Source organism: Piliocolobus tephrosceles, chromosome 5 (genome assembly GCF_002776525.5).
Source record: "Piliocolobus tephrosceles isolate RC106 chromosome 5, ASM277652v3, whole genome shotgun sequence".
Taxonomy (NCBI): domain Eukaryota; kingdom Metazoa; phylum Chordata; class Mammalia; order Primates; family Cercopithecidae; genus Piliocolobus; species Piliocolobus tephrosceles.
In genome coordinates this window covers 10688946-10710291 of record NC_045438.1, presented here as the reverse complement: position 1 = coordinate 10710291, position 21346 = coordinate 10688946, and the positions used below count along the sequence as shown (strand labels likewise).

Sequence of the window (21346 nt, the reverse complement as noted above, 5' to 3'; positions counted from 1 at the left end):
GTCCTGTCATCAAAATAACAATAACCATCTTGCTTTTTGTTTAAAGAGAATCATTGAGTTACCTTACCAGTTTTAAAGTTAAAACTGTTCTTTTTCAGTGATAAGATGCAACTGAGTTTAGTCTCTTCATTTATTTAATAAATTGATTTTGACTTTCCATTATAAAAATAAACGTGCTACTCTGTCATAGACTAATGAGAAAAGAACAGGGCTGATTTAGTACACAAATGATGCATTCATGTCAGCAAATGTTACCACTTTCACACTGAATTAATGTTTTTTTATTTGAATTTAACTGATGATTTGTTTTCACTTAATCTATAAATTTGATTTGTTCTTGTGGTTTTTTAAATTGTGGTAAAAAGACATACATATAACAAAATTTACCATTGAGATGGTAAATTATTGAGATAATTTCAGTATATAGTTCAGTAGTGTTAAGTATATTCACATAGCTGTTCAACAGATCTCTAGAACGGTTTCCTTTGGTGCTTGTAGAGTTTTTAGTTAGCTACAAGCATAGAACAGTTATACCTAATTACTACATATTTGTACATATTTAAGGAACCATATAATGAAAATTATTTAAGTCAACATGGGGAGGGGTTTCAACATGGAGAGAACTTTTTTCCTTTAAAGAAAGAGAGATGTGAGACACACTAGTCAATATAGTGGCTCTCTTTCAGTCTCAGTGTTGGCTCAACCAACCCTCTTGGCTTTTCCTTCTTGGCTAGCTTGCAGAGTGGGCTGTGTTGGAGATGACAGTGATACCTCATTTCTTGGAAAAGCAGAACCAGAGGAGAGGATAGCAGTGTTCCACCTGAATTCAAATCTTCCTTTTTAAAAATAAGTATAATATGAACACAATACTGTCAAGTTACTTTTTAAAATACTTTCAAATCCATTATCCTATTTTTGAAGCCCCATTGTGAATCTCTTAAGTAAGTTTCCTTTAAAGTCCAACATCATTGGCAGATTTTGATGTTATACCTTTACTTATTCTAGCCAGTGCTGCTAGGAGCTTTGCTCCTTAGCAAGATGTTAGAGGCAAGACATCTCCAGGTGCTCTGAATGTTCTGTGAGTCAGCTGTGGCCTCTCCCAGGCCTTATTGAGAAAATAAACCGTGCTGATGAGCTCCCCTGAAACCTGGATGGAGGTTTTAAGCTTAAAACTGATATTGTTGACCTCTCCTAGGCTTTCTTTTTAAAATGAAAGTTTTTTTTGTTGTTGTTAGGATTTGCTATTTAACTTTTTGGAAATAAGGTAATAGTCAAAGTCCCCATGATCATTAACTGTGGGATAGAAAACAAGAAGGAAAGAGCACGAGAGAAAGGAACATTTACCGAGTATTTACTAGATGCCAGACACTATTCTAGAAGCTTTCTATTCTTCATCTTAACTTACTCTAACTATCTCCATGGGAGTCAGTTCTGTCGTCCCCATTTCGTTGGCTGAAATTCTGAGAAGTAATTTGCGTAAGGTCACCCAACTTGTAATAAGTAAACTGAGGTTCAAGCCTACCTTTTTCTGGTTCCGTAGCTACACTGCGTGAGTGAGAAACGTGAAAACACCTCACAGACTAGCAGTGTTTTCCGCCACAGATTTTGTCTGGGGAACTTGGACAATGCCAATATTCATTCATAGAGTTTCTTTGCCCATTCCAGCAAATTATCATTTTCTGATTTCTCACTCAGTTATTTGTATATTTAGCTGATGGACTCAACTTCACACATTTCCCACACCCTACTTAGCAGAGTACAGAAATCCATTTGCTGTCTCCCAGCTGGTTCTAACACTGACCACATCTGCCTTTCCAGATGTGCGGTCTGCAATGTAAAACACACATCCTTACCACTCCACTTGCTGCAGTGTTGTCTGGCCGTTCTTGAGAAATGGTTCTAGGCTGCTCTTTAGAAAGATGTGATGTGTGCCCTGTGGGCTGCGTTATCATCTGTTGGTTTAATATGCACATTCTGTGGTGCTTTTACATACTTTTCCAAATTTTTACGTTCTGTCTCTTAATCTCTGATTGCATTTACATGGTGATTTATGGAGATTTCGAATATTATAATCTAAAGGGTATGTGTGGGAAGGAGGAAGTGAGCAGGTTTGTTTATTAGGAAAATTCAGCAGTCCCTGCTTCTTTAAAGATCTGACCTTAAAGCTACATCAATGTGAGCTCAGTGAGGGTCAGAGAAAAGGGACCAGCTGACCCACTTCCTTCTCATTTACTGTACGCTGCCTTGGGTTGTTAATGGCCTTTTCACATGTTGATATTATATCACCCCAGCTAGATTTTAAGCAATTAGAGAGCAAGAGCGTGTGTCACTCACCTTTGTGCCAAGCATATTTCCTTGCACACAGTAGGCATTTAATGAGTAGTTGGAGTCTGGTTGCTATGTATTAGTTGCTGTGGGTGCTGCTGAACTCTCACCTTGCGGCCTTTCTGGGATTAGCTTTTGAATGACAGTTTTATTAGGCATGATGGAACCAGACCTCCCATGCTCACACTGTGGTGTCGGGACTTCTGCCTCATGTGCCTTTTGAAATAATAATACGCTGGTACCCGAAGTATATGGTACCAGTTTAGAGTCTTGAATTTTAAAAACCTGAATATGGAAAGAACCTGCCCACCCACTTTGGAAGGCCCCTGTTAGCTCACCTGACAGCATCAGAAGTGAACTCAGCAGCCACCTATTAGATCCAATATGAAATGCCGTAAATACTCCCCTTGCTTGGTGCCTGGAGGACCTCAGTCTTAAGCTTCTCCTTTGAACTGAGGGCCTGACAAGGCCTGTGTAGGGCAGGCTGAGCCAAGCCCTGGCTTGGATTAGGGGTATCATCCAGGAATGGAATGAGCAAATGGCTTCACCTTAAGGAAACCTTGTAAATGAGAATGAACAATGACCTTCTTAAACAAAATAGAGAAAACATGATGTAACCTTTTCCAGATGATTAAAGACATTGTTTTTAAAACCAGTCACTTGCTGTGAAAGCTGTGATGTTATCAGTGACTTCTGAGGGGTGTTTATTGCTATAGTACATGATCTGAACCAGTGAAGCTGGACATTTGAATGTGGCTGTTTTGATTTGACCTGGGTGAAAATTAGATGTAAGGCTGCTTTTACAAACATTACTTAGTGATTTTTTTAAAAGCTGAATATTTACTAGTGCTTTTCAGGGTGCTTCAAAATATTAATATTTTCATGACAAAACCACTTTGTCAAAATGTCGGCTGTCATTTCCATCAAGATGCTGGTCCTCTAACCCTTCTTCCCTATTGTCCTGCTAAACTGGCAACTTCTAACCTACCAAGCGTTAGAAAAACAGAAAAGTGCACTTGTTAGAACCATGTATATAAAGTAAGAGCAAGTGTGATCTGGGTGAGGGTCTGATGGTTGTGTTAGGAATAAGAGTGGGGAGGCTTAGTGCCTAAGCCTTGGGATACTGTTTTGGCTTGGAAGATTATCCCATGAAACCCTTTTCACCACTGACACCGTAGGTGGAATTAGTTCTTCAGGCAGACATTTTTTTTCTTCTTAGGGTCAAAGGTAAGGTGACGTGTGAAGGGGCAGCCGAGGCCTCATCAGGAGGCTAGGGCTCGATGGAAGGGATAAGGCAGGTGGTGCCGGGCATCTGGTTGGAGGGAAGTAGGAACACAGGCAGAAGCAGAGGAGGGCTCTTAGTGCTGCCGAGCACAGGCCGCTGCTTGACGTGTGGCTCTCAGCTGGCTGGCCCTGGCTGGAGAATTTCCCCGCAGGTCATTGGTTTTACCACAGTCTTGTTTGGAAACCATCTGTGTTCTAGGAGCCCATGGGGAATGGGCATCTTATTTTGAAAATCAATTTGAAGCTAAAGTGGACTTTTTAATTACAAAGGAGAGCAATGAAAATATAGCTATTGAACTTTACTGTTGTTATTTTGGCCTTGTAAAAATTAAAAGTAAACTTTTTTAACTCGAGAGGATTTTATAAAATCTCCCCATTTTGTGTACATTTCAGACATGAGACTCTACCACCCCAGAACCCATTGGAGAGGAATTTAAAGCTCAGGAAAGTAGCAGCTCTCTTCAGGTTTCTGAGTAACCGAACCTTGTAGATAACAACAGATTGGAAGATAGAATCAGTTAATCCCTGAACTCAAGGAACCCTTGGCCCATAGCCCAGACAATACAGGATGCTGAAAATTGGTCTGGTCCCACCCTCACGTAAACCTGTTTCTCCTCTCCTGAGAGGAATGCAGCTTTTGACCACTGCCCAGTGTGAGAGCCGGCCTCACTGTTACGCCTCAATGAAGGCAAGAACAAGTGACTTGCAGTGGAGGGCATCGCCTGGAAGGTGGTAAAGGCCAGGCAGGTACCTGCGGCCCAGCTGCTGCTCGGCGATGAGGCTGGCAGCCAAGTCTAGCACCAGCCTTTTCAAAAGCAGCCCTTTTGATAACACTGATTACATTTCCCTCACCGGAGCCTTGGGCTAATTGAGCAACAGCCAACTTCTCTGGGTAACAAAGAGGAGGGGAAAGTAATCCAAACACAGGTTTTATTATAAAAACCAGGGAGTGAGGGAAGTATGTTTATTCTGGAAGATAACACACCTGCTCGGTGCCCGGGAGGCTCATTTCCATCAGTTGCCATGGCAAACTCGTTATACTTCAAGGCCATGTGGCTTTGTTTCCTTTTGGGATCTGGTCCTTGTCCTACCTTTTCTAACAACTGCAACACAATGACATGGAAGCCTGCGACAGCATAATTGATTTCTCCTTCCCTCTATCAACGGTTCACATTTGTTCAGCGCAGGACTGAGTCTGCCTTCTCCTTTGAACTCCTTGCTAAGCACGAAGGCATGCTTCAGAGAGCCATCCTCATTAACATTCCAGGTCCCTCTTCCCTGTCAGCAATAAACAAGCCCTGCATCAATGGCCTCCTGCCTTCCACTTTTACAAATGAGTGGCTCAGTTCCATGTTTTGCTGCTGATCCAGGTGCCCAGGCGCATACAATGCGAGGCTAAGAAGCACGCGGGAGGGACTAAAAATAGAACAGCAGTTTTGGATACATACCAGAGCAGCTACTTCATCTCAACTTGCTTTGCACACTAAGCCTAATGGGATCCATCAGGCATGAGTTCTCTCGCGCTAGCTCCCTCCCTCTCCCCTTTCTCCCCAGCTGCCGATTTCCATCAGCGCCTTCCTGGTGAAGGGAGCAAAGGGAGGTCAGGCAAGGGACAAGAAATGTGTGCCCTTATGGTTTTTGTTTACAAGCCCTAGGAGATCTGGGGGCTGCAGTTACTCCTTCCATAAGAGAGTTTCTAGAAAAAAAGCAGGCAGGCCCAGAACATAGTCACCTCTGCCCAGGTATACTTTGGTCCAAGACTTTCTTTGTTTAGCAAAGCCTCAAATATCACTTCCTAATCACCCAATACCTATAACCTGGACCCATGCTCGTATGTTCCTTGAAAAGTTAAGTAGAAAACTAAAGTAAACTGAGTGTCCCTCTTACAGATCCCACCTGCTTGCTTGAGGCTAAGAATTTGGGAGCAAATGCACAGTGAGTTGGCAACACATGACTGCCAGGGTCTGCAAAAACCACCCACCTGCCACCAAGTACCCTATTGGAAAGTGATCCTGTCCCAAAGCATTTTCGAATAGAAAAGGGAAGAAGTCATATGCAGTTAGGAACATGCTATCCTGCCTGGGCACAAGACCTCCCAGCATGCCAGCTGTGTTGACTGAGCGAGGCTCCTTTGTGTGCTAAAGTGCCACGTGCAGCCTCCCTGCAAAGGCGAGCCAGCATGACCATACATTTCTCATGTCTATATCCGAAAGGTAATACAGATGTTCCAAACAGCTAAGTATTATTCCAAGAAGTGCCATTTTTGTGGAATCAGAATTGTGATAGGAAGGGCTGGAGATGGTGGCTCATACCTGTAATCCCAGCACTTTGGGGGGCTGAGGCAGGCAGATCACTTGAGGTCAGGAGTTAGGATTTTGAGACTAGCCTGACCAATATGGTGAAATGCAGTCTATACTAAAAGTACAAAACTTAGCTGGGCTTGTGGTGGGTGCCTATGGTCCCAGCTACTAGGGAGGCTGAGGCAGGAGAATCGTTTGAACCTGGGAGGCAGAGGCTGCAGTAAGTTGAGATCGCGGCACTATTGTACTCCAGCCTGGGCGACAGAGTAAGACTGTCTTTAAAAAAAAAACAAAAAAAAAGAATGGTGATGACAGGAAGATGAATATCACAGTATTTAGAAATCTTTTTCATTGTTGATGTTTTGTTTTGGAGATTGGCCAGATACAAGTAAAAGAAACTGATCTGGGCCAGGTGAGGTGGCTTACACCTGTAATCCTAGCACTTTGGGAGACCAAGGTGGGAGGATTGTTTGAGCTAGGGGGTCAAGACAAGCCTGGGCAATACAATGAGACCCCCGTCTCTACAAAATAATTTTTTTTTTTTCTTGAGATGAAGTCTTGCTCTGTTGCCCAGGCTGGAGTGCAGTAGCATGATCTCTGCTCACTTCAACCTCCACCTCCCTGGTTCAAGCAATTCCCCTACCTCAATCTCCCAAGTAGCTGGGATTACAGGCATGTGCCACCATGCCCAGCTAATTTTTTTCATATTTTCAGTAGAGACAGGGTTTGACTGGTCTCGAACTCCTGACCTCAGGCAACCTGCCCACCTTGGCCTCCCAAAGTGCTGGGATTACAAGTGTGAGCCACCATGCCCAGTCAAAATTTTTTAAAAATAAACTGGGTGTGGTGGCATGCACCTTTGGTCCTAGCTACTCAAGAGGCTGAGGCGGGGGGGGTCACTTGAGCCCGGGAGGTTGAAGCTTCAGTAAGCCATGATCATGCCACTGCACTCCAGCCTGCGTGGCAGAGCAAGACCATGTCTCTAAATAAATAAGTTGATCTGACCAATAGCAGACTTTGCCTGTAAGCATCAGGCAAGTGTCAAGACCTTTTATATTGTGCCTCCGTTTCATATAATACAAGATAAATATGCCAAGCCACTTCAAGAAAAGTCATACTTCATATAATCACAGCAATAATTAATTCCCCAAAGAATTTCCAACGGAACAAGTTGCAACATGATCATTTAATCCTCCAGTCACTAGAGAAAGGAGGTACTTCTTCCCTCGGAGAGGGAAGTATCTCCTCAGGAGGCAGGTCATTTGTTGAACTCATCTACTGTGATAAACCAGAAAGCTTTCTAGATTCATCAAATAAATGTCTGCAGTCTGGAAATCAGAACATCCGGGTTCTAGTCCTAGGATGAACTTAGACAAGCCACGGCTGCTCTGGGCCCTGCTTTCCTTGTGTATAAAACAAAGCTGCAGGGGTATATGATTTCTAGGGTCTCTTTCTAGACTGAAAGTTCTATAACAGAAATAAATGATCTGATAATTTAATTGATTTTTGTGCTTTTTTCCTGTTTTTCCCCCTTTGGTGGTGGTTGTTTATTTGGTTAGTAGGCTAAAGTAGAACTATTTATCTTGGAAAATAGTGCATAATTCTCTGGGATGAGAGGCATTTCTTCTCTGTGGTATTTTCCCACAGCGTAACCTTCCTTCTCTTTTCATTTGCCACTAGGAGGTGGGTCTGACTGATTCTTCCTGGTTCATTAAGAAGAAACAGAAAGATCCTGTGTTTTCACAGACTCTTTCTGGATCATTTCCCATGATCATAGGACTTTGCAATCCACTTGGCAAAGGTGGTGGTGACAATGGGGTGTTTGGCAAAGTGGATGAGGTAGTTGACGAAGCAGCTGGGGTAAAGAAAAATGCTCTTGGCAAAACATCACGAAACTAGGGTGGAATGTTCAAAATGGAGAACTTGCATCCCTTGCTGAGATGACTCCGAGAAAAATTCTGTCTTTAAAGAGGTGATTTATTTAACAGGAAACAAAACAGTATCAACAGCAATGATTTTTCTGAGCACTGAGCTGAGAAACAGCTGGTCTAATAGCTATTCGTAGCTATGATTGTAGCCATGTACTGAGACCTCTTTGAACAATCTAGAAGTCAAAATAGATTTGAAACCAGTCACTAAAATTAAAAATTACATTTAAAATTCTAAATTAGTCATTAAATATTAAATAAGAACCTAACCCTTCATTCCACAAACCCACCCCTCCTATCAGTGTAGGTCTGAATAAAGCCTTGGGGCTAAGAGGTTATTTTTACTAAGTCAGCCCTACCCCACTTCCACCCCAAAAAGTATCTAAAGATGAATGCCTGAGGACCAGCATAGCATCTAAATCAACCAAGTGTTAATCTTACTGTCAGTGCTCTCAAATCGTTGTTACAATTCCTTTGATGGGCCAGTCGCGGTGGCTCACGCCTGTAATCCCAGCACTTTGGGAGACCAAGGCGGGCGGATCACGAGCTCAGGAGATCGAGACCATCCTGGCTAACACGGTGAAACCCCGTCTCTACTAAAAATACAGAAAAATTAGCTGGGCGTGGTGACAGGCACCTGTAGTCCCAGCTACTCGAGAGGCTGAGGCAGGAGAATCACTTGAACCCAGGAGGTGGAGGTTGCAGTGAGCTGTGATTGTGCCACTGCACTCCAGCCTGGGTGACAGAGTGAGACGCCATCTCAAAAAAAAAAAAAAAGTGCTTTGATGTTGGTGGTCATTGGATCTCATAGAAATTTCGGGGGCCAAGCTTGATCACCTGGCCAAGTGCGTGTGTATGTGTGTGTCTGTGTGTCTGTGTGTACTTTTTGTTTGGTTTGTTTTTTTGCTACCGGTGCTACCAGCTGTAACACTTTAATGACTCTTTGTGGAACACCAGGGACCACTGTTCATCAACCTCCTGGGGTAGGAAGAGTGGAAGGAATGAGTGGCTCAGAGCTTAGGACAGGTCTCTGAAGGGAGGAAGGGTTAATAACATCACATTACTAAATCTTTGCAAACTAGAAACATTTCAGAGTAATTGCTGATGTCATTTTATTTGCAAATGTGTGTCGAATCCTTAATGATGGTGTCACCTCAGACTACAAAAGATAATGGAAAAAGAGAAAGAAGACTTGAAATTTGTGTTTGGGGTGTTTTCCAGGTTATCCAAATAAGAAAGTCAGTTCTACCCGGTCTCAAAACTATGGAACTTATGTTACATGTCATAAAGTCTTACAAATGAGTACTTATGTTATGCTAGTTTTTCTTCTCTTTTCCTATTTTTTAAAGAACAAAGACATTTGTCTCGCCCAGTAGACATCTAAGTTATAAAGTAAATGAAACTATTGTTCTTTGCAATGCATTAGCAATGTTTCTTATTTATAGTTGACAAGTATTTGTCCTTTCCCTGTGCTGACATATAAGAGTTGGACTGGGCTGGGCGTGGCGGCTCCCGTCTGTAATCCCAGCGCTTTGGGAGGCCGAGACGGGTGAATCACTTGAGCCCAGGAGTTCGAGGCTAGCCTGGACAACATGGTAAAACCCTGTCTCTACAAAAAATACAAAACTTAACCAAGCATGTTGGTGCACACCTATAGTCCCAGCTACTTGGGAGGCTGAAGTAGGCAGATCACCTGAGCCCAGCAAGGTCAAAGCTTCAGTGAGCTGAGACTGTGTCACTGCACTGCAGCCTGGGAAAGAGTGAGACCCTGTCTCAAAAAAAAAAGAAAAAGAAAAAAAAAAAGGTGGACTGTCTTATAGCACAAGTGAGCCTTGTTTAAGAGGCTAGTAGATAAAGAAGGGGAAGCAGCAGCTTTCAGTCCCAAAAAGTCTTCACTGGCTTAGTAGCTTGGGCGATAATTAAAGCCATCCCACCTTTATAGTTTATGTAGATTTGATACACGTATACATATTTTATATATGGATATGTGTATGTGTTCTTTTTCTGGAGACCAGATAAACAAGATATATAGATACAGATAGATATCCAAAATTATCAACCCAAGGGTACTGTTGAAGATTGAGTGATTGATTGATTGATTGATTGATTGATTGATTTTGAGACGGAGTCTCGCTCTGTCGCCCAGGCTGGAGTGCAGCGGCATGATCTCGGCTCACTGCAAGCTCGGCCTTCTGGGTTCACACCATTCTCCTGCCTCAGCCTCCCCAGTAGCTGGGACTACAGGCGCCCGCCACCACGCCCGGCTAATTTTTTTGTATTTTTAGTAGAGACAGGGTTTCACTGTGTTAGCCAGGATGGTCTTGATCTCCTGACCTTGTGATCCACCTGCCTCGGCCTCCCAAAGTGCTGGGGATTACAGGTGTGAGAAGATATTTTTTAAAAGAGGAATATGTTGGCTGGGCATGGTGGCTCACACCTATAATCCCAGCACTTTGGGAGGCCGAGGCGGGCGGATCACAAGGTCAGGAGTTCGAGACCAGTCTGGCCAATATGAAACCCTGTCTCTACTAAAAATACAAAAATTAGCCGGGCATGGTGGCAGGCACCTGTAGGCCCAGCTACTCGGGAGGTTGAGGCAGAAGAATCACTCGAACCCAGGAGGCACAGGTTGCAGTGAGCCGAGATTGCACCACTGCACTCCAGCTTGGACGACAGAGCGAGACTGTCTCAAAAAAAAAAAAAGAAGAGGAAAATGTCTCTGTTAAGAAAATGTAAATTTATCCTCTGAAAGACATAATTATGAAAATGAAAACTCAGTCACTCCTCAAAAGAATATTTAGAATTTAGACTTCAAATCTTTTAGAGTGATTAGAGATGCTTTTGTCCACATCATTTTATAAATGAATCCCTGGAATCTAAGAAAAGTGAAAGGACTTGCTAAAGGTCACAGAGCTAATTGGTGGTAGAACCAAAATTAGAACACAGACTATAATTCTAGCCTACATCCCCCGCCACTTCATACACATATGCAAATATTTTTACCTATGTAGTCAGATCCTGAGAACCGTAATCATACTATTTAGAATCATGGTTATATGCTATATAAAGTTGTTTTGTTAAAAATGGGTGTTTTTGTTTGTTTGTTTGAGACGGAGTCTCGCTCTGTCTCCCAAGCTAGAGTGCAGTGGCATGATCTCGGCTCACTGCAACCTCTGCCTCCCAGGTTCAAGCTATTCTCCTGCCTCAGCCTCCCAAGTAGCTGGGATTACAGGTGCACACCATCCTGCCCAGCTAACTTTTTTGGATTTTTAGCAGAGATGGGGTTTCAACATGGTGGCCAGGCTGGTCTCAAACTCCTGACCTCAAATCATCCGCCTGCCTCAGCTTCCCGAAGTGTTGGGATTACAGGTGTGAGCCACTGCGCCCAGCCTAAAAATCTTTATTGCAAGAATAAAGCTTCCATGATTATGGTTAAAAAGGGTTGTTTAACTAGCTGGCTTTAATCCTTTAATACAGAGTGGTCTGTTATATTTATCTAATATTATATCTAAGCAGCTTTGTTGATGTCCCTGGAAGCAACCATATCATTATAAATTATATGTATCTATCTCCTTTGAGATAAGTAAAACATAATCTTACAAAAGAGTAAACATTTTATTATTTGTACAGGAATCAGTTTGGTCTGAGGATACACAAGCATCTGGCTAACTCATAAAAGTAGCCTGAAGTGACAGGAGAGTGCTTGTAGTCATTTCCATTGGCTGCCACATCCCTTGCATTATCTACTTGCTAAGCACTGAGCAGCCCAGAATGGACACATCAAACTGTCAGGAGGAACATGTGGGACCCTGGCACCTGCAATAGGTTTTTTAAAAGCAGAGAATGCAGAGCAGCGGCAGACTCTACTTCAAAGCTGGTGTTTGGAGGTCTCCGGGGAAGAACTCTGCACAGCAGGTTTCCTGGGGACCAGAGGGCCTCTCGGGGAGGAACAGAGAAAAAACCAGCCAGGAGTGCTACCGACCAGCCTCAGCTGGAATGCTGTCAGAACAGGGCCCCAAACATGGCCTAGCCTCGGTGATCTGGGGATAAACAGTGTCACAAGGGAACCACCTGAAGGGTGGGCAGAGGCCCCCGTGGAGGAGCCACATACTCTTCCTCTCTCAGCAGCCGCAGCAGGATGTTTTTTTTATTCTTGGGCCAGCTATAGACGTGAGTGTTCTGAAGCCAGGTGGGCACATGCTCCTATGGGAGACAGAATGACAGGAGCAAAGGTCATTAGAGAAAAACCTGGATTCCAGATCCCAGGCTCAGTTCCCAAATATTGCTGGCTCTCCCTACATGGGCGTTTCCTACTAAACTATCCTGGGAGTTGTGCTGTTTTGCTTTTGGAAAGGTTTAGCATGTGAAATGTTCTTGGCTCCGGGTACAAGCTGTATATCTCATTATAAAAACCACATGTGCACAGCATTTTCTGTCAGTCTCCCAGGCTACCTACCCTTTGCATTTCAACATGCTTTTCACCACCCTCACATAAAAGGGGTAGGACAGAGGTCACACAGAGTGATGTGAATTCCCCTGTGACTTCAGAAGAAGTATGCCAGGGCTGTAGGCTTAAATCAATTAATTGCCCTTTCACTCCAGCTCCAGGTCTGGCCTGCAGTAGAGGGAGCCCATCAGACCTCAGTGATCAGGCAGAGGCAGAAACTGTTAGCCAGGGATCCTGGGGGTGCAGCGTCAGACTGCCCCCATGGAGTGGATATTCTGGTGGGGAGACGCAGATCATAAGCAAAATGGATAGTGTGTTCAACGGTGACGCATGCTGCGGAGAAGAATTAAACAAGAAAGGGGACAGGAAGTGCTGGGGCAAGGGTGAAAGATTTGCAGTTTTAAATAGGGTGCTTAGGAGAGGTCTCACTGAGAAAACGAGCAAAGACCTAAAAGAGTGGAAGAAGCAAGCTCTGTGGTTGTCTGGGTCCAGGCAGCTAGAAGAGCCAGCGCGAAGGCCCTGTGGAGGAGTGTGTTGGGCCTGGTCACAAGCAACAAGGCTACGGTGAGTAGAGCAGAGTGAGTAGGTGCGGAGGAAGTAGAAGGGGCTGTATCGGATAGCGCCCTGTAGACCTCGGTAAGGCCTTTGCTTTTGAGTCTAACTCCCAGGGACTATAGGGCGGGACTCCTCTAGGTACTGTAGGATGTGCTTGGAAGCAGCACCTGCTGCATGGCAGGCATCATGCTGAGTACTGAGGATGCCCAAATGAAAAGGACGCAGGGACTGCCTTGAGGACTTCAAATCTTAGGATGAAAGCAAAATGTCAACAAACGATTTTCTAGTCAATAGTGTACCAAGGGGACAGGTGGTGAGAGCGGCCTGTGCTGAGCTCAGGCAATATGGGCATTCTCTGAAGGACATTTGAAAATAATAACAAAACCAATGAAAATTTGGTCTATTTTTTATACCACCATGCTCCAATAATTCTAAACAATTATTCCCAGTACCCTCAACCCAAACACATAGCATTGATCCAAGGTGCTAGAATTAAGCGCTCTTAAGAAAAGGACAATGAAATACATCGGCATGGAGGTAAAGAGGTGTCAGGGCAGGGCGCAGTGGCTCATGCCTGTAATCCCAGCACTTGGGAGGCTAAGGAAAGCAGATTACCTGAGATCAGGAGTTCAAGACCAGCCTGGCCAACATGGTGAAACCCCGTCTCTACTAAACATACAAAAATTAGCCAGGCATGGTGGCGAGTGCCTATAACCCCAGCTACTTGGGAGGCTGAGGCAGGAGAATTGCTTGAACCTGGGAGGTGGAGGTTGCAGTGAGCCAATATTGCACCATTACACTCCAGCCTGGGTGACAGAGCAAGACCTTTTCTCAAAAAAGAGAAAGAAAGAAAGAAACACTTTGGGAGGCCTAGGCGGGTGGATCACGAGGTCAAGAAAACGAGACCATCCTGTCCAACATGGTGAAACCCCATCTCCACGAAAAACACAAAAATAAGCTGGGCGTAGTGGCATGTCCCTGTAGTCCCAGCTACTTGGGAGGCTGTGAGAGGAGAATCGCTTGAATCCGGGAGGCGGAGGTTGCAGTGAGCCAAGATCACACCACTGCACTCCAGCCTGAGGACAGAGCAAGACCCCGTCTCAAAACAAACAAACAAACAAACAAACAAACAAACAAGCAAAAGAGGTGTTGGGGAGGCTAGAGAGATTGGGTGATATAAGGGTAAGTAAGAGTTCACTAGGCCGGCGAGTTAGGGAAGAGCATTGCAAGCAGATGGAACAGAAAAGGCAAAGGCACAGAGATACAAAAGAACACAGCATGTGTGAGAGCATGCTGAAGTGGTCCAGGGTGACCAGAGCATCTACAGAGAATGGTGAGAGAAATCTACGCAAGGGAACACAGTCCTCTTCTGAGAGGTCTCATAGCTCATGCTAAGAAAGGTGGATATGATCTTGCAGTCAATGGGAAAACAGCACACAATTTTTAAGCTACCAAGAAACAGATCAGACCTACATTTTGGATGTTCGTCTTTGATGGCAGAGCAGAGGATGGCTAGCACAAGGTCAAAGTGGAGATGAGACCAGTAAGGAGACTCAGAGGTAAGTGAGAGCAGTGAAAGTCTGGGCAAAGGCACCACAGGGAGGATAGAAAGGTGTGCCACTGTACAGGCTGTGCATCATGCAGCCTGAGTGTCCCATTCCCATAAACTGGAGCCTCCCTCATCCAGGGCAGAGGTCTCAGTGCAGTCTTGGTATCTGAGGATCCCTCCAGGGTGAAACAGGGTCTGAGTTGAGGGTGCTGTGGTCTGATTCTCAGCATGTTTACTCCACCGCCGCCTTCCCTTTGCCAAACCTGGAATGTGGCCTCAGATGGTTTTGCCCCCATTCTCCAAACTTACTGGCAGACCCTTCTGGTGTGAAAAGCCTCATATGAATCACAGCAAAGTTCACTCTGGTAACTGTGGATTTAATTCCTGTAATCATTAGCTTTGAGAGCTGAACTATGTGCAGTGAAATGCCTGCCTGGAACAGCCAGCAAAAACCATACACATCTTAACTTTTATGTACAAGAGATAAGAAGTATCACATGAACCTTCTCTTTTTCTCTCTTGAGTTAAAATAGAAACTTTGTGTGCAATGGTTCTTTGAACAATTAGGACAGCAGCGATCCTATCAGATAGCTTTAAAACCTTTCAGATTCATGCTGCTGAACTGAGTGGTACAACTTGGTAGCTTTCTGGTAACATTGTCATCTTTAAGGATTGATAAAGAATCGAGGGCAGACACGGTGGATCACGCCTGTAATCCCAGCACTTTGGGAGGCTGAGGCAGGCAGATCACCTGAGGTCAGGAGTTCAAGACCAGCCTGGCTAACATGGTGAAACCTCATCTCTACTAAAAATACAAAAATTATCCAGGCGTGATGGCGGGGACCTGTAATCCCAGCTACTTGGGAAGCTGAAGCAGGAGGATCACTTGAACCCAGGAGGCAGAGGTTGCAGTGAGCCAAGGTCGTGCCATTGCACTCCAGGCTGGGCAACACAGCGAGACTCCATATCAAAAAGAGAAAAAAGAAAAGAAAGGAAAAAAGAATGGACAAGGTTTTCCACTTAAAATCCCAGATGGCAAAGCAAACCAAAGATTGAATTTTGAGGATTTTGTTTCTTTGTTTGCTTACCTTCTTAGCATTTGGGAAGAGCACAGGGATGAATCTGAAATTCATGCTTCCTTGTTTTATGAACTCAATCTGCATCTGAAACCAAACAAATGTGAAGGTTTAATTTCAGGAATGAGGGTGAGGAGTTAATGGTACCCATAATCACGCACGTCCCATGGCATTTTTCTTCTGATTCCACACTTGGGTGCCACACACTTCGCATTTTAAGGCCTCCCCATTACACATCTATTCCATTCACCATCAGTCGATTATTGGTGGCCTATTAGAAGTCACATTCTATGTCAGAGTTTGGGTTTTAAGGATTAGGATACACCGTCCAGGGTATGCTGGAACTGGCTCGCAGCAGCTCACAAAAGCTGGTTGTGTGCCTCTCTTCCTAATTCTGTGTTCAGTGACTTTACACTGATAGCTTGAAACTGGCGATGGTATTGGAGAGTATTTATACCATGGAAATAGGTAAGTGCTGTAAATCAGGAGAGCCAGCTTAGCAGAACACCACAGATGCAGTCCCTATCTTCACAAAGCCAGCAGTCTAGTGGGCAGGCAGAAAAGGAAATGACCAACCACAGCGCAGGGTGAAAAGTATGAACAACTGCTCCGGAAGCCCAGAGTGCGGGCCGTCCATTCCACATCGGAGACTGGAAGGACAGTTACAAAAGAGGGTTCATTTGGGCACTGAAAGAAAAGATTTTGGTCAAGTAGGGAAAATAGAGGCAAGGGGAAGGACCTTCATAGCAGAAGCAACAGCATGAGCAAATGTCTGGAGGTGTGAAAGTGTGTTGATGTGGTTGGGACCAGCTACTAATGCACTGTGGCTAGAGCACAAGATGGGCTTGGCAGAGAGGGGCTGTCAGTGGTGAAGAGCTCCGTCTGCCAGGCTTTAGGTTCCTCACACCAGTTCCAATATGCTCTGACACTGCGGTAGCCCAAGAAGATTTAGCTACCAAGAGCTCTCTCAAAAATCAGAATTTTCTTTTTTTTTTTTTTTTTGAGACGGAGTCTCGCTCTGTCGCCCAGGCTGGAGTGCAGTGGCCGGATCTCAGCTCACTGCAAGCTCCGCCTCCCAGGTTCACACCATTCTCCTGCCTCAGCCTCCCGAGTAGCTGGGACTACAGGCGCTGCCACCTCGCCCGGCTAGTTTTTTGTATTTTTTTAGTAGAGACGGGGTTTCACCGTGTTCGCCAGGATGGTCTCGATCTCCTGACCTCGTGATCCACCCGTCTCGGCCTCCCAAAGTGCTGGGATTACAGGCTTGAGCCACCGCGCCTGGCCAAAAATCAGAATTTTCAATAGGAGTTAGAGTCTTCCAAATCCTGTGACCAGCACAAAGCTTTCGGTCATCTGATGAGAAGGAGACAAGGAATTAGGTGTTTCCAACCATTTCATCTTCCAATTCATTTTTATAACTGAGAAGTTTTCATTGTGCATGGAAATAACAGAACAGAAAGTGACAGTGGTGATGGCCATTATTGAAATCACCGTAGAAACCCCTCATAAACACACACTCTCGCATACTCGCATACACAAACACACACACAATCACACAACACGCACAAATCCTCCGCAGGGTGTTTTCTCGGAATCACCTCTCTCCAAAAACCAGAAGACAACACCAAGAACATATTTTAAAATGACCCAAGTACTGTGCAGCTAGAAGCACCCACCACTCCAGCACCAAGTACACACGAAAGGAAGGGGATGGGGTACATAAGTTAGTTACAAGTGAAGCGCTGAGTTTTGTCTGACTTCTAGGACTCCGTATACTGTGAAGGACTCCGTATACTGTGAAGGACTCCATATACTGTGAAGTTTGGCTTGTGCACTAGGCTGCCCAGCCTGTGGAGGTGCCAGCCAGCAGCAGTGCATTTTTATTTTCTCTCATCCTTCCAGATACTGAGCTTCTGTAAACTAATTCACTCTATGATGCAGTTACTCATCAGTACCTCTGCACTACCTCTGTCATGGCCAAGTTCTTATTGTTCCAGGGTTTTCTGTTGCCTAGAGGGGTCCAGGAAATCAGCCCAGCAGACAGGAAGGCACTTCTGTATCTGACCTCTTCGACCCCTTCTGTGATGAGTAAGGGCCCAAGACATTGTGGCCCCAAGAAACCAAGTTTGGAGACAGTCTGTTTCCAGTTGGTACAGTCAGACAAGCTCTGAGGCCAAGCTGTGTATCACTGCCTGGCTACACCACACACCCACAGAGCTAGACAGGTTTCCTTAGGAACTGGCTGAGGCCTCGAGCCCTTCCCACGCACCAGCTGTCAGCTTCTGGGACGGGCAGGTTCCTAGAGATGCAGGCAGGACATCGGGTGCTCTGAAGCCATGCAGTCGTGCATCAGACAACCAAGGGCCGGCAGCACCCACAGCCAGCCATGACCTTTTAAGGCAGTTTACTCCCAGAAATGATACCTTTCCGGAGCACTGTACAAGGGCTGTGAGACTGGTTGAGACCAGAAGAGGAGGGAGCCTTATCTCCTGACTCCCTGGCCTCCCTTTTTAACCTCATCACCTTGCCTCGGCTCTTCCTTCGGCTTGGGTATGAGCTCACATGAGTGGTCTGCACTTGGTGGAAAGGGAGACAGAGACCATGAAGACTCAGATGGGAACACCCACCCTGCTCCTTTCCCACGCTGCTGACCCACAGGACAGACCTGGGACCTATGTCTGCTTCCCCTGAGATAAAGCTGTGTGCCCCGAGACAGCCTGGCTGTGTCCTCCCCATCTTCCCATCTTAGTGACACTCTATGCCCATTCCAGGTGCCTTCCGCCTCATGGAGTGTTAGAGCTGAAATGGAGCTTATCAGTTCTAGTCCAATGATTTTCCAAGCCTTTTAAAATGTCAGAATCCTTGGTCAACTAACAGTGCCTGAGAGAAGTGCGAACCAGCTCTGGCTGAGGTCGGGGTGGGAGGCACAGACCCAGCCCCTCCTCCAGCACATATGGACACCCATTGGGAACTCCACAGGACAGCCTAAAAATCACAAGTGTAGCAATGTATCCTAGTCAAGCAGAAACTGTCTCCACAGAGTCTCTATAATCACGGGGAGCAGGAGGAGTGGTAGCCCATAAAACAGCCAGTTCCAAAGCTGGGTGACTGTTTCGGTCAGAATGTTCTAGTTTGATCCCATGCTGAGCAAGGTGAATATCATAAATGTCTCCCACTGATTTGAATATAACCAGGCCCCATAGTTCCCACCTGTCATGAGCTAAGAACACTCCCTTCCCTTGTTTGAGCATCTGATATTTTGAAAACATGATTTCATTTCGTCTTCACGACAACCCTGTAAGTATTAGCAACCCATTTTGTGAATAGGGACATTGAGGCACAAAGAGTTTAAGCAGTGGAGCCATGATCACACAGCCTGTACATGAGGAAGCCAACTTGAACCAGGCCCACGTGATGCAACAGCAGGTGTCCCTTTCACTACGCCACCTGCCTTTCTGAAAAGGTAGGGCACAGAACATGACACAGCTGCAGGAGCCAGTCCTCCTCACTGCCCTGTCTCCCGCCTCCTAGGACTTCATAGTTGCTAGTGAACAGCTAAGCCAGCAGAGCACGTCTTTCCAGAATCTTGGATCCTAGAGATCACAGATCGCTCTCCCCTTGCAACTGATAGGAACAACTGAGTCCCAGAGGTGCAGTGCCTTGCCCACAGTCCCTAAGGTAGATGGAGCCAGAAACAACAGCCCCTCTCCTGACACTGCAGGCCTGGTGCTCTTCACCCAGCATCATGCTGCCTTCAGTTGGTCTCTGGGGAAGAATGGGACTTCCCTGGACAAGGTATCCATCCCCAGGGGACAGTGAGGTGCTGTGATCCCCTCCCCACTCACCATTCGATGAATGTACTTAGTATGTAAGCCATGCTCATCCTCGTCCAGCTGCGACTCAGCGCCTTCCACATCCTGTTTGTATTTGGGGCTGATTGCTACGATTATCATCACGGTCTTCTGTTAATGAGAGGGAGAAAGGCATGTTTATGGAAGTGTAAAGTGTGGTCCGTTTGGTGAAGGCGGGCTGGAAACTGGCCAGCAGGACTGCGGGCATTCTCTGACACACTGGGGATAGAGGGCCAGGCTCATCCTCCATAGAAAGAGAAGCACTGGCCCCCACTCAGGCAGACTCTTGTCTCTGCTTCTCCCTCCGTCTCCAGCCCAGCCCCACCTCGAACATGCAGAGCAAATGGTTCAGAGAGGGGCTCTCCCAAAGAGATGCGCTTTTGCCTACCATTGTCCACAACCATCATTAATGAACCTCTAATGAAAGCCTGAATCACGGAGTCTGCGTCGTGGCAAAAAGGAACTGCAACACCAACGGTGAGCAGCACCCTTCCTCCCCCCAGCTGCTTCTGAGCTGCCAGTCACTGCACTCTTGACTGCCCTGCCTTCTGCGTGTACACATTAGCACAGTCGGTAGGAACAGACCGTTCAGCACAAAGCAAACATCAGGCTGCAGACAAAAGGAAAAGTGCAAAACCCCAGCCTGCTGAGACTCCCGTCCCCCACCAGCTCCCTCCGAAAGAAGCAGCCGACACGGACACACTGGCAGCAATCAATTTCGATCTTGTTAAAGCACAACGGGTCCCAGTGGCCGGTATAGATTCTGTCAGTGGAGAACAAATCACGGGGCTGCGCGTGGGCACCTCAGGTGGTGTGCTGTGCAGCCTGTGAGGCTGCCTGGGAAACCTCTTCAGCCCAGTTCTACAAAACACTTGGGGTGGCCTCAGATGAAATTGAATTCTGCTGCTCTCTCCCCACTCTCCGCCTTCATTTCCTTCTTTCCTATTCTCGTCAAAAGATTGTTTCCTCTGATTGTTATCAACCACCTGTGTCTGGTTTCACCGTTATTTCCTGCCTGTGCATGTCCAAGAGGGCGACCCCATCCTTCCTTTCCAAGTCTCTGCACAGCTTCCAACAAGGGAGGCTTTGTTGGGGCTTTCTCAGCTTCAGACTTAGGTGGGTATGCCAAGGTTTCTTTCATAAAACAACTCCGTAAGCTCATTGTCTTTCTCACCAGAAAACAACCTCTGATGTTTGGAATGTACTTACATCCCTAAGGTAGCGCTCCATCCATTTAATGATATCAATGCCTCGGATTCTATCCTCAAATATGTCAATCTGCAAGAAAAAGATGAGGGAGCTGGCCCTTACTGAGAGGTTCTCTCAAGATGCAGAGCAGAAGAAAACACGATACTATATACATTTCAAGCTCCAAAACTTAACTAATGCTTTTTGCAAGGAGGAGCACATAGGTCTAAAAAACAAAATATAATTTTCTGAAAATATTCCCTATTTCAACATTAGTAGGCTAAATAGTAGTTAATATTATGTCCATAATTAGGATATTCTGATACACATCAAAATATATCTATGGCTACACAATAATCAGGTTTTTAAAAATCTGAGTGACACAGTATACCACTAAGTTGGATGTAAGCCAGCAATATACATACATTATACATCTGTAATTTAGACATCTGAAAGGCAAACATAATTCTGGAACATTTTTTATTTTATTTTATTATTTTTTATTTTTTATTTTTTGAGATGGAGTCTTGCTCTGTTGCCCAGGCTGGAGTGCAGTGGCCGGATCTCAGCTCACTGCAAGCTCCGCCTCTCAGGTTTACACCATTCTCCTGCCTCAGCCTCCCGAGTAGCTGGGACTACAGGCGCCCACCACCTCGCCCGGCTAGTTTTTTGTATTTTTTTAGTAGAGACGGGGTTTCACCGTGTTAGCCAGGATGGTCTCGATCTCCTGACCTCGTGATCCGCCTATCTCGGCCTCCCAAAGTGCTGGGATTACAGGCTTGAGCCACCGCGCCCGGCTAATTCTGGAACATTTTAATGGATGTGTGGCATACAAGTAACTGA

The 21346-nt window shown here is 45.5% G+C and overlaps 2 protein-coding genes across 5 annotated transcripts in view; one reads left to right on the top strand and one right to left on the bottom strand.

The window, feature by feature from the left end:
• The window catches only part of LOC111547272 (keratin, type I cytoskeletal 9-like), a 114148-nt gene that overhangs the window by 63594 nt on the left and 29208 nt on the right, over positions 1-21346 (top strand). The gene's annotated exons all lie outside the window — the stretch shown is intronic.
• TRAF3IP2 (TRAF3 interacting protein 2) overlaps positions 11434-21346 on the bottom strand; it is a 47167-nt gene continuing 37254 nt past the window's right edge. The window contains exons 6-9 of one of the 4 annotated variants that reach the window (XM_023219061.1): positions 20525-20593; positions 19310-19426; positions 15477-15551; positions 11434-12040 (exon numbers count right to left, since the gene is read on the bottom strand). In XM_023219061.1, coding sequence (XP_023074829.1) covers positions 11894-12040; positions 15477-15551; positions 19310-19426; positions 20525-20593 — 408 coding nt within the window. In that variant the 3' untranslated portion in view covers positions 11434-11893. Of the gene's footprint in view, positions 12041-15476; positions 15552-19309; positions 19427-19703; positions 19954-20014; positions 20486-20524; positions 20594-21346 lie in introns of those variants that run through there. The other 3 variants (XM_023219064.2, XM_023219063.2, XM_023219062.2) reach the window with 3 other exon arrangements.